This window comes from Scyliorhinus torazame, chromosome 16, assembly GCF_047496885.1.
Source record: "Scyliorhinus torazame isolate Kashiwa2021f chromosome 16, sScyTor2.1, whole genome shotgun sequence".
Lineage (NCBI taxonomy): Eukaryota > Metazoa > Chordata > Chondrichthyes > Carcharhiniformes > Scyliorhinidae > Scyliorhinus > Scyliorhinus torazame.
Genome location: NC_092722.1, coordinates 156,429,666 through 156,442,537, shown reverse-complemented (window position 1 = coordinate 156,442,537; position 12,872 = coordinate 156,429,666). Strand labels below are relative to the sequence as shown.

The 12,872-nt window shown below is 49.6% G+C and overlaps 1 protein-coding gene across 3 annotated transcripts in view; it reads right to left on the bottom strand.

Moving 5' to 3' along the window:
* The window catches only part of LOC140392440 (uncharacterized), a 431,257-nt gene that overhangs the window by 312,344 nt on the left and 106,041 nt on the right, over positions 1-12,872 (bottom strand). For all 3 annotated transcript variants that reach the window (XM_072477698.1, XM_072477700.1, XM_072477699.1), the window contains exon 4: positions 4,792-4,940. In XM_072477698.1, coding sequence (XP_072333799.1) covers positions 4,792-4,940 — 149 coding nt within the window. The remainder of the gene's footprint in view (positions 1-4,791; positions 4,941-12,872) is intronic.

Sequence of the window (12,872 nt, the reverse complement as noted above, 5' to 3'; positions counted from 1 at the left end):
ACCACTACCAGCAGCTGAATTGCATCACTGCATGGACAGTAGTGCCCACATGAGTCACGCTCAGCATAAATGGCAATCCGATCTTGACGGAGTTGGATACAGGAGCTGCCGACTCTGTAGTCAGCTGATGTACTTGCAATCGCATCAGGTCCATCATCGAAGCCTTATCTTTCAGGACACGGACGTTCGGTCGGCCACCTATACCGGAGAATTGTTGGCAATCGCTGGAACCTCGGTAGTCCCCTTTGCAATCCGCATGTTTGCCATTAGTTGTGATGTGAGGTGGTGGCTCAGATTACTGGGTCATGATTGGCTGAAATGTCTCTGTCTTGACTGGCAGCGGGTTTGCCAAATGTGCCCAGATGGGCCGGCCGCCATTCTAGCGAAGTTTCCCGAGGTTTTCCAGAAAGGGCTGGGAACCATTCTGGGCGCCATGGCAAAGATCAGCGTGGACGCATCTGCACGGCCTCATTATTTCCGTGCACATCCGGTTCCATATGCACTGCAAAGTGGTCGCTGAGCTCGACCGTCTAGAGAGTTTGGGTATCATCCGCCCCAAACAGTTTGCGGTCTAGGCAGTACGGTTGCGCCTGTGCTAAAGCCCGATGGCACCGTTGCCTTTGCGGGAATTATAAAATTTTGGTAAACCGCGTTTATAGTTTAGACCGTTACCCTTGAGGACCTTTATGTGAAACTCAGCATAAAGTTATTGCTTCACGTAGCTCGACATGAGCCACGCTTATCTTCAGTTGGTCTTGGACCCATGATCCAGGAAGTACATGACAGTGAATACACACCAGGATATGAGTATACTAGATTGCCTTTCGGGGTATCATATGCCTGCGCAATATTCCAATGTGTAATGGAAAACACACAGTTTAACTTGATGATGTACTGATAACGGAGAAGTCGGATCAGGAACATTTTTGTTTTGCCACCATCATCGCTACCTTGTGGTCAATGACTGAATTCAGCATAAGGCTTGCAAAGGTGGAGTGTTTCTTAATTTTGCACAGGACTGACTTGCTCCACTTTCTCTTTGATTTGAGCATCTAATCCTGGTCACCAAAAATAACTGCGTGCCAGTTCTTTCATCCTCACCACACTAGACTGTCCCGCATGTAGTTGGTCAGGGGTTTAATAATGATAGCACGGAGGAATAATCACTCAGATTCCCCATATTGAAACTCCACTTTGGACTGTCAATTCAAGTCTTCTAGTGATGTAGGGCTTGCGGTCTGGATTTTTACGATGTACGTTTGACAGCGTCCCTTTTAGGACTATGTCCATAACCTTCTCCATCACTGGATCGGTTCTTGTGTATCTCTATACTTGAGATGAAGTCACAGGTACATTATCCACATGTGAGAAATATAGGATGTTGATAAAATGTTCTTGAGGTTTTTGCTTTATTTATAATGGCAATCTTGACACAGCATATTGCTCCAATTTACGATACTGAATATCGTAAGCGTGTGCCGGTAATATCAATGATTATCTCTGTAACCTACTAGCTGCTAAAGATGGAATACCTTTATACAGCCCAAAGATTATCATCAAGGGTCAGTGATCTGTCAAAGAGTAAAATGACATCCATAAAGGTAGTGTTGAAACTTCTTACTCCGAATATGATGCTCAAAGGTTCTTTTTCTAGCTGAGCGAAATTTGTTTCTGCATAAGAGTTCGTGAAGCGAATGTTATAAATCATTCCTCTCCTGAAGGCATCTGTGCCAACCCCATAGGGTGAAGTATCGCAAGCAAATTAGACAGCAAATGCCTCAGATATTCTAGAACAAGGACTCCTATGTCAGCCTCCTATTCATTGACTACAGCTCCGCCTTCAACACTATAATCCCAGCCAAACTCATACCAAAGCTCCAAATCCTAGGACTTGGCTCCTCCCTCTGCAACTGGATCCTTGACTTCCTGACCCCTAGACCACAATCAGTAAGGATAAACAACAACACCTCCTCCATGATAGTCCTCAATACCAGGGCCCCACAAGGCTGCATACTTAGCCCCCTACAATGCTCCCTATGTACGCACGACCGTGTGGCAAAACCTGGCTCCAACTCCATCTACAAGTTTGCTGATAACATGACCGTGGTGGGTAGGATCTCGAACAACGATGAGTCATAGTACAGGAGGAAGATAGAGAACCTAGTGGAGTGGTGTAACGACAACAATCTCTCCCTCAATGTCAGCAAAACTAAAGAGCTGGCCATTGACTTCAGGAAGCAAAGTATTGTACACACCCCTGTCAGCATTAATGGTACGAAGTCTTACAACACCAGGTTAAAGTCCAACAGGTTTGTTTCAATGTCACTAGCTTTCGGAGCGCTGTTCCTTCCTTCACCTGAGTTTTAAGGGGTAAAAAAAGCAGGGGCTAGGGAAGACAGTAGGAGAAAATTTCTCCTAATTTCTTCTAAATGACCAATAAATATACTTTTGAAGTTAAGATAACAGAAGGCTCAAGAATGGATTCTCACACGGCTTTTAAACATTTTTTCTGAATTATAGCCTACAAGCATTCATAATGAGCTCTATGAAAAGCAAGATGATAATTTCAAGATTAGTAGGTGGCTCATGATTTAATGTTAGAGTTATGAAGGCTCGGTGTGTTGCTGAACCTGTCAATAATTAAATAAGAAAAGATCCCCACACACACACTTATCCCAGCCAAAAAGATAGCACTGGTTGTGCTGGAGCGCGCCCATACAGCTGATGGGTTGGCTGGGGCCAGAGGGCACCCAGGGGGATGTCCTGGGGGGGGGACATCTATACGACCCGTGACACTAGGTTCAAAGTGGGCTGTTAGCGGTGTGTCCAGCTGCATAGCTGCCTTGCCGCCTGCAACAATCGTGTTCCGTGCCCGTCCACCCGACCCCCCAGTCCTCCTTCTGGCCAACCCCCACTATTCCCACCGGCAGAAGCCCCCCCAGCCTACTGTCAGCAAACTATGGCAATGTTGGACACCTATGGACACCTTCCATACCCCCCCTCTCTCCCTCAGCAGCCGCCAGGCTGGTTTCCCGATTTTTAAAAGCACAAGTGAACCATGCCGTCGGGAACTCGGCCCATTGGAGACCCTGGAGAATACCGGGTTGGGCCCGCTAATGATATGCAAATGGTGTCTACTGTACGTGCGTACCGGAACACATTGACACCGCTGTCGAGTTGCTAGAGCATTGCGATTTGGCGTCAAATCGGCGCCTGCCGCGATTTTGCCATCGGAAACTATTTTCTGCCCAATCGCCTTTCCCGATTTCAGAGGTGGTTAATGGAGAATCCCGCCCTTTGCATTTAGAGAGTACTTTTCCTCAGACATCAATGGATTGAAGTGCAGTTACCGTATTTTGAAATATAGGGGGCGATTTTTCCAAAAGGGAACAAAGTCCCCTCGCGAGCGCGTTTAGCTGCGGTTTCACATTGCTCGTAGTACCGAGAAACACATGGCTATTCAACGTGATTCACGTTGCATAAGGGGCTTGAATGGGGAATGCACGGCCGAGGCCGCACCTAGCCTCGTTTTGTACAATGTAGCGAGAGATCGGGATGCCATTTTAAAATTTGTAAATGGCGTCCCAATCTCCAAGGCCCCCCGAGATGATCCTGAACCTCCCCCCAAGTCCCAACTCACTATGGTAAGGTCTCTGGACCACGCCCCCCCTCCCGTGCACCCCTCTAACATCGACGCCAGGCACGCCCAGCTCGATCACCCGCGCACATAAAATGTCAGCTTGGCACCTTGTCAATGCCAACTTGGCACCCTGCCAATTCTCATGCCAGCTAGCTGTGCATCCTGGACTCCTTAGCAGTGCCAGGTGGCACAAGCAGTTCCAGGGCACCACCCTGCCCAAAGGGCATGCAGCTGGGGGCCCCCAATCCCCTGGGAGATCCCCACAAGTGCCGTTCCATCTGGTCCCCATTTGTGCGGACCAGTGCTGAAAAGTGCTCGGCCGATATCTCCAAGGCGAAGGGGATGAATCCCAAAGCCTCAGATACCTCGGAAATCTGCAGATTTGCCAAAAGGTGATCCCGCTCACAATGGGCATGATTTACATTGCACCTTCTCATGAGATTGAGATTGCGTTGGACCTTGCGAGGTGTGGCGAGTCGGGTCGATCCCGGGAGCGGCGTCTCCTGACTTCTCTCGGCCACGCTGCACCGTAGTGAGCTGCTTTTCTGCCGCAGTGACCATGACGTCGCGTGAGATTCCGTTGAATCTCGTGAAACGTTTCGAGCGTCGCGAATCCCACGAGAAGCCTTTCGTAATATTCAACGGCCTTGCCCCGACACCAAGACAGGCGCGACAAAGCCACTGAATCACACAAGTACTTTTTGCACAGGGAAAAACGTGGAGCATCTGGGCTCTAACGCAATTTCAGGTTCCCCCAGCATCAGATCCAGCCTCTGTAATCACAAAGTATTCTCAGATCATCATTGCAACTAGCCTTAACAAATCTGGAAGATTTACCTTTAATGATGCCATTAACTGACTGATATATGCACATCAGGCACAGTATAAACATGGGTTAATAGAGTTCGAGTAAGGTTAAAATTTGAGTATGACATTGTACACATAGGCAAGGTAAGGTAAAGTCACCATAGTCCCAGATGACCATAAGCTACTTTGCCCTTTGAGGGGGAAAGCTGGCTGGTGATGGTTCAATGGGAGGATCACTATACCTCAAGCGAGGGGCAAGGTTGAGAAGGCAGGCCTTCATGAATAACACACATGAATTATACACATATGGCAGCTTAAACATGCTGTCACTATTTAAATCTTACCTTAATTTTCTGAACAGGATCAGCCACTTGTTTGATCGAAGTATTCTTAATCAATTCTGTACTCTCTGGCATTTGCAGCAGCCAGTAACTGTCCTGGAGGGATATTTTGCCCTTCCAATTCCTCAGGTCCAAACAGAAAATTCCTTTTCCTAAAATATAATCAGTAATGCCAGTAATTTGTTTACAACCAGTTTAGATACTATAGTATTCACTGAACTGTGATCAATAAAAATAAAGTGTGGGAAATAATTGAACCAAATCAGAGATAAATGAAATCAAAATAAAATACAACAGCAAATTACTGCGGATGCTGGAAATCGGAAACAGAAACAAAAAATGTTAGGAATACTCAGGTCAGGCTGCACCTGTGAAGCAAGAAACAGTCAGCGGGCAGGATTTTCCCACGGGCTTTGGGATCCCAATGTTGGGGCCAAATAGAGTCCCATGTCCGAACTTGCCGACAACAAGGTCAGAACAGTGATATTCCTGGACACCTTTGAGCTTGCTGTAAAATTAAAGATGGTGGGCAGGCTCCGATGCAGCTCTGGAGCCTCAGCAAACTTTGCAGGAGTAGTGGGTGTTGCTGAGGCAGGAATGAGAGGGTATGTTTCATATATAGTTTGCGGAGGCAAGCAGATGGATCTCTCACATCAAGGGAGATATCCTTCCGAATTGTTCGTTGGAGCATTTCATTACATATTCCAGCTCTAAAGTGTGCATTCTGGACTCCATTAAACTAGTGGTCTTAGGCAGGGGATGGGTGGGAATGCTGCACAACCGGGATGAGTGGGGATGCTGCACCGGGATGGGTGGAGATGCTGCACAACCGGAATATTGCCCGGAATTGTGGGACCTTAATTGCTTCAATTGGCTGGCTGCCTCCATTCAATTGGCAGCCAATTCGCATGCTGGTCCATCCACAAAAATTATCTAATACAGAGGAATGCATCAGGGGGCTGACCCAATGCAGCTCTCCTCCCCTATTTTATATCTATTGCCTCTCAACCTCGGAGTTCCCTATCCCAGGGCCAGAAATAAAGAGCCAATATTTCAGGTTGTTAACCTTTTGTCACATTATAAACAGTTAATTCATTCTTTTTACGCTAACTCTGGATGAATTAAGAAACATTTTAATTTTTTTATTTGCCTCAGTCGAACAAACACTTAAAATAACTATGGCCGTGATTCTCCAGCCTCGTTACGCTCTCGCTCAAGAGAAACGAGGCCGGTAAATAGCGGGAGAGCCAAAAACGAGAACTGCGCCAGGTGCCAAACAGTTTGCGATGCAACCGGCCCCCTCCTATAGGCGAAATCAGGATCTCGCCATAGCGTGCCAAGAAACCAATTATCACCACTTAAGCCCTATTTCCATACAATTAACGAGTGTCACCCCATATCCAAAGGCCTCCTGTCATTCAGCAGCCTCCCCAGCCAGTGATCACGCTGGCGCCGATTGGTACTTCTTTTGAAAAACGTGAACCTGCCGTAAGGGATTCTGTGGGGAGCCGAGGAGGTGAGAAGCCATCTTTGGTCACAAGCAAAGAGCCCGGGGGTGCTGGGATTGCCACCCCTGTGCTCGGCGGGGGTGGGGGACCCTCGGCAGGAATGGGCCACCGTAGGAGGGTGAGGTGCTGGGGGTCAACCACTCGCAGCGGCACCATGCCAACCCCAGGATCTTGTAGACCAATTAACGGTAAATAACATTGCCAGCCTCACTGGGCAAAGCGCTGAGAAGCTTGCGGCAATTCCTGCTCGCTATCACACTTAGACATTTTTCCAGAGAATCGTGCCTAATGTGATCAATCCATTTTAGATTTATTAACAGATATAGCAGGCACTATTAAATACAGAGCAGCACCAGTTCCACTGATCAGGTTCAACCCCGGGGAATAAGTAAAATTATTGAAAATTATTTCTCTAGTTCCCACTCCCCCAAAAACATATAAATAATTATATTGCAGGATTATAATTTACAGTTTGATACATTCATCTCAATTTCTGCAATCCAAATGTTCTTCAGTAAAGTACATGTGAGTAAGTATGAGTTAGTCGTGCACAACAATCATTCTTCATTACTATTAATTCTTCCAGAAAATGTAGTTTAATGGTCGATGGCTTGCTATATAATGAAATTCAATACTGTTAGAATTGTCATGAAGTGCCACTGATCCCAGCATTGTTAAGGAGTCCCAAGTGTTTGCGCATGAGAGAGTTGATCTCATGCAATAACACTCGGTAATCTCATTTACATAATTTGCTGACACTCTGGGCACTTCAGTCATAAGGTATTGGGTGTGCTGTAGGCTGCAACACATTTTAACTTTTTTGTAGTACATTTACAGTTACAAGAACACTCTCCCCAACTCGCCCCAAGTCTCAGATCATATGACTGAGTGGAAGTCACGGGCGGGATTCTCTCAGCCGGGCCGGGCCGGAGAATCTCTGCGACCGGCGCAAATCGCACCACGCCGCCCCGACGGCAGCATGTGATTCTCTGCAGACCTGCCATTGGCGCCGGCGTAGTTGGCGCAGCGCCGGTCGGGGGCCGCTCTACGCAGCCGGCCCGCCAATTCTCGGCCCGGGATGGGCCAAGCGCTCGTCGTAAAAACGGCGAGTCCCGCCGGCGTCGTCCACACCTGCTCGCAGTCGGTGGGAATTAGGTGTGGAAGGGTCCGGGGGCAGCCTGTGGGGGAGAGGTGGGGGGGGGTCTGACCTCGGGAGGGGGGGGGGGGCTCCGATGTGGCCTGGCCCGATATCGGGGCCCACCGATCGGTGGACCGGCCTCTCTACCTAGGGGCCTCGTTTCTTCCGCGACAGCCCCTGTAGTCCTGCGCCATGTTGTGTCAGGGCCGGCGCACTGAAGGAAGCCACTGCGCATGTGCGCGTTGGCGCCGGTGCCACTGCACATGCGTGGATCCCGCGGCGCCCAGTTCGCACTGGGATCAGCAGCTGGAGTGGCGTGAACCACTCCAGTGCTGTGCTGGCCCCTTTTGCGGGCCAGAATTAGTCGTCGGGTCGGCCCGTTCACGCCTTCGTAAAACGCAACGGCGTTTACGACGGCGTGGACACTCTGCCGCGGGATTAGAGAATCCCGTCCCACTTCTTTCCATGACATCAGTCTATTACAGTTAACCCTTGATGGGACTTAGTCTAGCATACTCCATTATACTACATCTTCCACCAGAATTCAAACTAGTAGATGGTTCGAAAACGCCTGCTTTGGTCTCTTTGTTTATTTCTGATTATTACAACCTCTCTAGTCTCTGTTTTTCACACTGTTGTTTAAAGAAAACTATTCCTCAGCGTTCCCATGGTCTTATAGTAAAATAAAATGACATTAGTGGGTTTATGAGTTGAACATGTGATACATCTGGATATCATCGCTTCCAAACTTTGAGACCTGGCCTTCAAATCAATTACAGCACTCTGGCTCCAAATCATGGAATTTACAGTGTAGAAGGAGGCCATTCGTCCCATTGAGTCTGCACCGGCCCTTGTAAAGAGCATCCTACTTAAGCCCACACCTCCACCCTATCTCCGTAACCCAGTAACCCCAACTAGCCTTTTTGGACAATTTAGGCAAATTAGGCAAAGGGCAATTTAGCATGGCCAATCCACCTAACCTGCACAACTTTGGACTGTGGGGGGAAACCGGAGCACCCGGAGGAAACCCACGCAGACACTGGGAGAACGTGCATACTATGCACAGACACAGTGAGCCAAGCCGGGAATCGAACCTGGGACCCTGGAGCTGTGAAGCAACAATGCAAACCACTGTGCTACCATGCCGCTCTTGATGTAGGCATTATAAGGTCTCAAGTTTGAATACTCGAGGATTACTATCCTCTCATCAGGTGCCAAAAATCATTGATCATTGTCAGATATGCTCGCTGCTCGAAATACAGTCTCAAGATAAGACGATGTGGTAAATATGTTAGCCATCTTCTAATACAAATATCTCTGATCTGCTTACAATCTGCACCTCGTTTTTGAGCCTCTCTATTTCACTCAATCTTCATGTTGTTGCTGGTAATGCATCGACTGTCATTATAGCGAACTTCTTGACCTCACGATGATGTCACGTTTTTCTGGATTCTTTGTTTCCAATGCATGATAAAGCACCTGCTGTGCTCTGTTTTTTCGTTTGAACATATACCACATGGGTATCAAACCTCATCAATTTTAACTTAAATCTTTGAACTCTTGATGGCATTGCTGCAAGCTCTTTTAAATTCAATACTGTGATTAAAGTTTTGGGGTCTGTTACTACCAGAAGGTGAAGACTTAAGATACAGCAAATTTGTTGCATGTCCACATGGCTGCTAATAATTCCTCTTCAATTACTGCATATATCATCTGTATTTGTTCATGAATATGATGTGTAATATGTAATAGACTGGTCTGCATTTTCCATCCCTTTGAATCTGAAAGTACCGTCCCCATCTTTAGGACCTGCCCGCACACTAGGCTCTTAGCATGGAGACAGATTTCTGCATAGTATGAAGATCTCCTTAACACAACAAGTTGCCACCCTCCTGGCGGGATAACGCAAGTGAGGAGACCCACAGTAAATCACACTGAGCAAAACAGGACAGGGTCCACAGAGCCTATCGTAATGTTGGTAGGGAGCGGGTGATGAGGATAGAGGCTCCCAAAATCACAGGCCAGGTGCCAGTCATTGATGGGACAGGGGTGCAGTGCCCAAAGAGGTCAGAGGAAGGAGAGGGTGAAAGGTTAGGATTCACCTACTGGGGATGCTGTCATACAAGGACAGCTCACACTGCTGCTGCCCTGCCACTTCTCGGTGAGCGTGTAACCACGTGGGATGTTCATGTGTCATGATGGGTGAGCTGTTTCCCCTCCAGTATTCTTTTTTGTTGCACTGCTCCTTCTAGGTGTTACCCCAGGCCATGCAAAAAAAGTGTCATGATATTCAGGTAAACATCATGGTGCAAACATACATACATACTGATGGACAGATCAACGGACCAATCAATACACACACAACACCACAGCCAATCACAGGCAAGAGCATACACACTATAGAACGGGGAACACGACACTTCCCGTCCATTCCAGCATGAGACAGCTCAGGGCACAGAGCTCACAGCAAGCCACTCAGTCATTCACCATGTGCTGAGTGCCTCTCCAAGATAGTGTTAGGGATAGGTCCACAGATTCAAGGGTAATGAACGAACCACAGTAACCAGTTTACCACTGTAAATATTGTTAGTAATAAAACTGAGTTGTACCATCCGCAACCATGTTGGTCCATCTATGTAGCAGAGGACCCAACATGACATAGTACCAGGATTGAAACCCGGTAACTGTGAGACCTACCTACGCATCCTAAGGAATCTGCCATTCTGCGCCATGGACACCGTCAGCATGCCGCAGCTGCTCCAAATCGCTGGAAACCTCGGTGTCAACTGGAAGCTGTTCAAACAGCGCTTCCAGTTCTTCTTGGAAGCCACCGAAAGGGAAAGCGCTTCGGACACCAGGAAAATCGTCCTCCTCCTCTCCACGGCAGGGCAACACCCCATCCATGTCTACAACTTCCTGGTGTTCGCGGAAGGTGAGGTCAAGACCAAATACAAGACGGTCCTTCTCAAACTTGAGCAACACTTCAGCGTCAAGGTAAATGAGAGTTTTGAGAGGTATCTCTTCCAGCAGCGCATGCAGGGTAAGGATGAGCCCTTTCAATCTTTCCTTATACACCTCCGTATCCTCGCGCAGTCCTGCGGTTACGACGCCACCTCCGATTCAATGATTCGGGACCGGACTGTTTTTGGGGTCACGCCAGCAGCTCCTCAAAATTAAAGGCCTCACCCTAGCCTCCGCCATCGAAGCCTGTGTCCTTCATGAAAACGTGACCAGCCGCTACTCCCAATTTCAAGCAGCCGAATCGGCACGGCAGGGGTCCTACGCGGCTGAATCGCCAAGGCAGGCGTCCTACGAGGCCGAGCGGGTCCAGGCGATCGAGTTCCTCCCGGCCCACGGCCCGGATGAGGGCCGCCATTTTGCGCGCTTTCCTTGGCCTCCCGCGTTTGTGCGCTCCAAAAAAGATGTCGACGCAGAGGGACGTGATGCGCAGGCGTGCTCGACGCAAGACCAAACTGCGCGTGCGCGGTGGCGCAACGAACGCCATGACGTCACGACGACGTGCGGCAACTGTGGAGTCACACATTTAAAGCGTCAATGTCCAGCAAAGAACCGACAATGCCTCCGCTGTGGCCTGCTGTCGAGCAGCTCAACCTGCCAATGCTCCCCAATTCCGACAGCCTCGCAGGGACCTACGGACCATTCAGCCTCCGTACTGCGAGTCGTGTCCAGACGATATCCAAACCAGTGACACAGACGACTGGGACGCCTTCCGTGATGCGGTCACTGATAGGAACCGGATGTCTCCAAGCAGGACCCACCAGCCGATGCCAGTGAACAGTGTCAATCCGGGTGATGAATGGTGTGCCACCCTAACGGTCAACCGATCACCGATAACATTCCGTTTGGACACTGGTGCCTCCGCCAACCTAATAGCATGGTCAGCATTCTACGCCTTGAAGGTCAGACGACCTATTCGGCCATCCCGTTGCAAGATGGTCGACTACAATGGAAACGTTATCCCGGCCATGGGATCCTGCCAGCTCCAGGTGACACACAACACATACACGGCACACTGTCCTTCGAAATAGTGGGATCATCAAAGGACTCTCTGCTAGGCGCACAGGCATGCAAGGTTCTCCACCTCGTGTAGCGGGTCCACGCTCTGTCTCCAGAAGGCACATCAGACTTCCCGAATGCAGAATTTAGGGCACAGCTTCAATCGCTCCTCGCCCACAACCAGGAGGCATTCGAGGGCATGGGCACACTGCCTCGCGGGCCATGACCCCCACAGAACAGCGCTACGCGCAGATCGAGAAGGAGTGCCTAGGTTTGCTAACCGGAATAGACAAGTTCCATGACTACGTGTATGGTCTCCCCCAGTTTACCGTTGAGACCGACCATCGCCCCCTGGTCAGCATCATACATAAAGACCTGAACGAGATGACCCCTCGCCTCCAGCGCATCCTACTCAAGCTCAGGAGGTACGACTTCCAACTGGTCTACACCCCGGGAAAGGACCTTATTATTGCGGATGCCCTATCTAGAGCAGTGAGCACACCGCCCGACTCGGAGGGGTTTGTCTGTCAGGTCGAAGCGCAGGTGGCCTTCACATCGGCAAATCTGCCAGCCGATGACTCCAGTCTGACCTGTATTCACCGGGAGACTGCGGCTGACCCCCTTCTACAACGTGTGATGCGCCACATGACGGGAGGGTGGCTCAAAGGACAGTGCCCGCAGTTCTACAATGTCCGGGACGACTTGGCCGTCATTGATGGTGTCCTCCTAAAGCTGGACCGGATTGTGATTCCACACAGCATGCACAAGCTGGTCCTCGACCAACTACACAAAGGCCATCTGGGGGTCAAGAAGTGCAGACGGAGGGCCCGAGAGGCGGTATACTGGCCGGGCATCAGTGATGGCATTGCCAATATGGTGCTCAACTGCCACACCTGCTAAAGGTTTCAGCCGGCGCAACCTCCTGAGACGCTTCAGCCCCATGAGCTGGTGACGTCTCCCTGGGCGAAGGTGGGTGTGGTCCTTTTTCATGCGCTCGGCAGGGACTACGTAATCGTCATAGATTACTTTTCAAATTATCCAGAGGTCATACGCCTGCACGATTTGACATCGTCCGCTGTCATAAGGGCCTGCAAAGACACCTTCGCTCGCCATGGCATTCCGATTACTGTCATGTCGGACAATGGGCCCTGTTTTGCCAGCCAGGAATGGTCTTCCTTTGCTGCTTCATATGGCTTCACACACGTGACGTCCAGCCCTCTGCATCCCCAGTCCAATGGAAAGGCAGAGAAGGGCATTTACATCGTCAAGCGGCTCCTCTGCAAGGCAGCTGCTGCCGGATCGGATTTCTGCTTAGCCCTGCTGGCCTATCGCTCGGCCCCACTAGCCACTGGCCTCTCACCAGCCCAGCTGTTGATGGGTCGTGCCCTCAGGACCACTGTGCCATCCATTCTGGTCCCCAC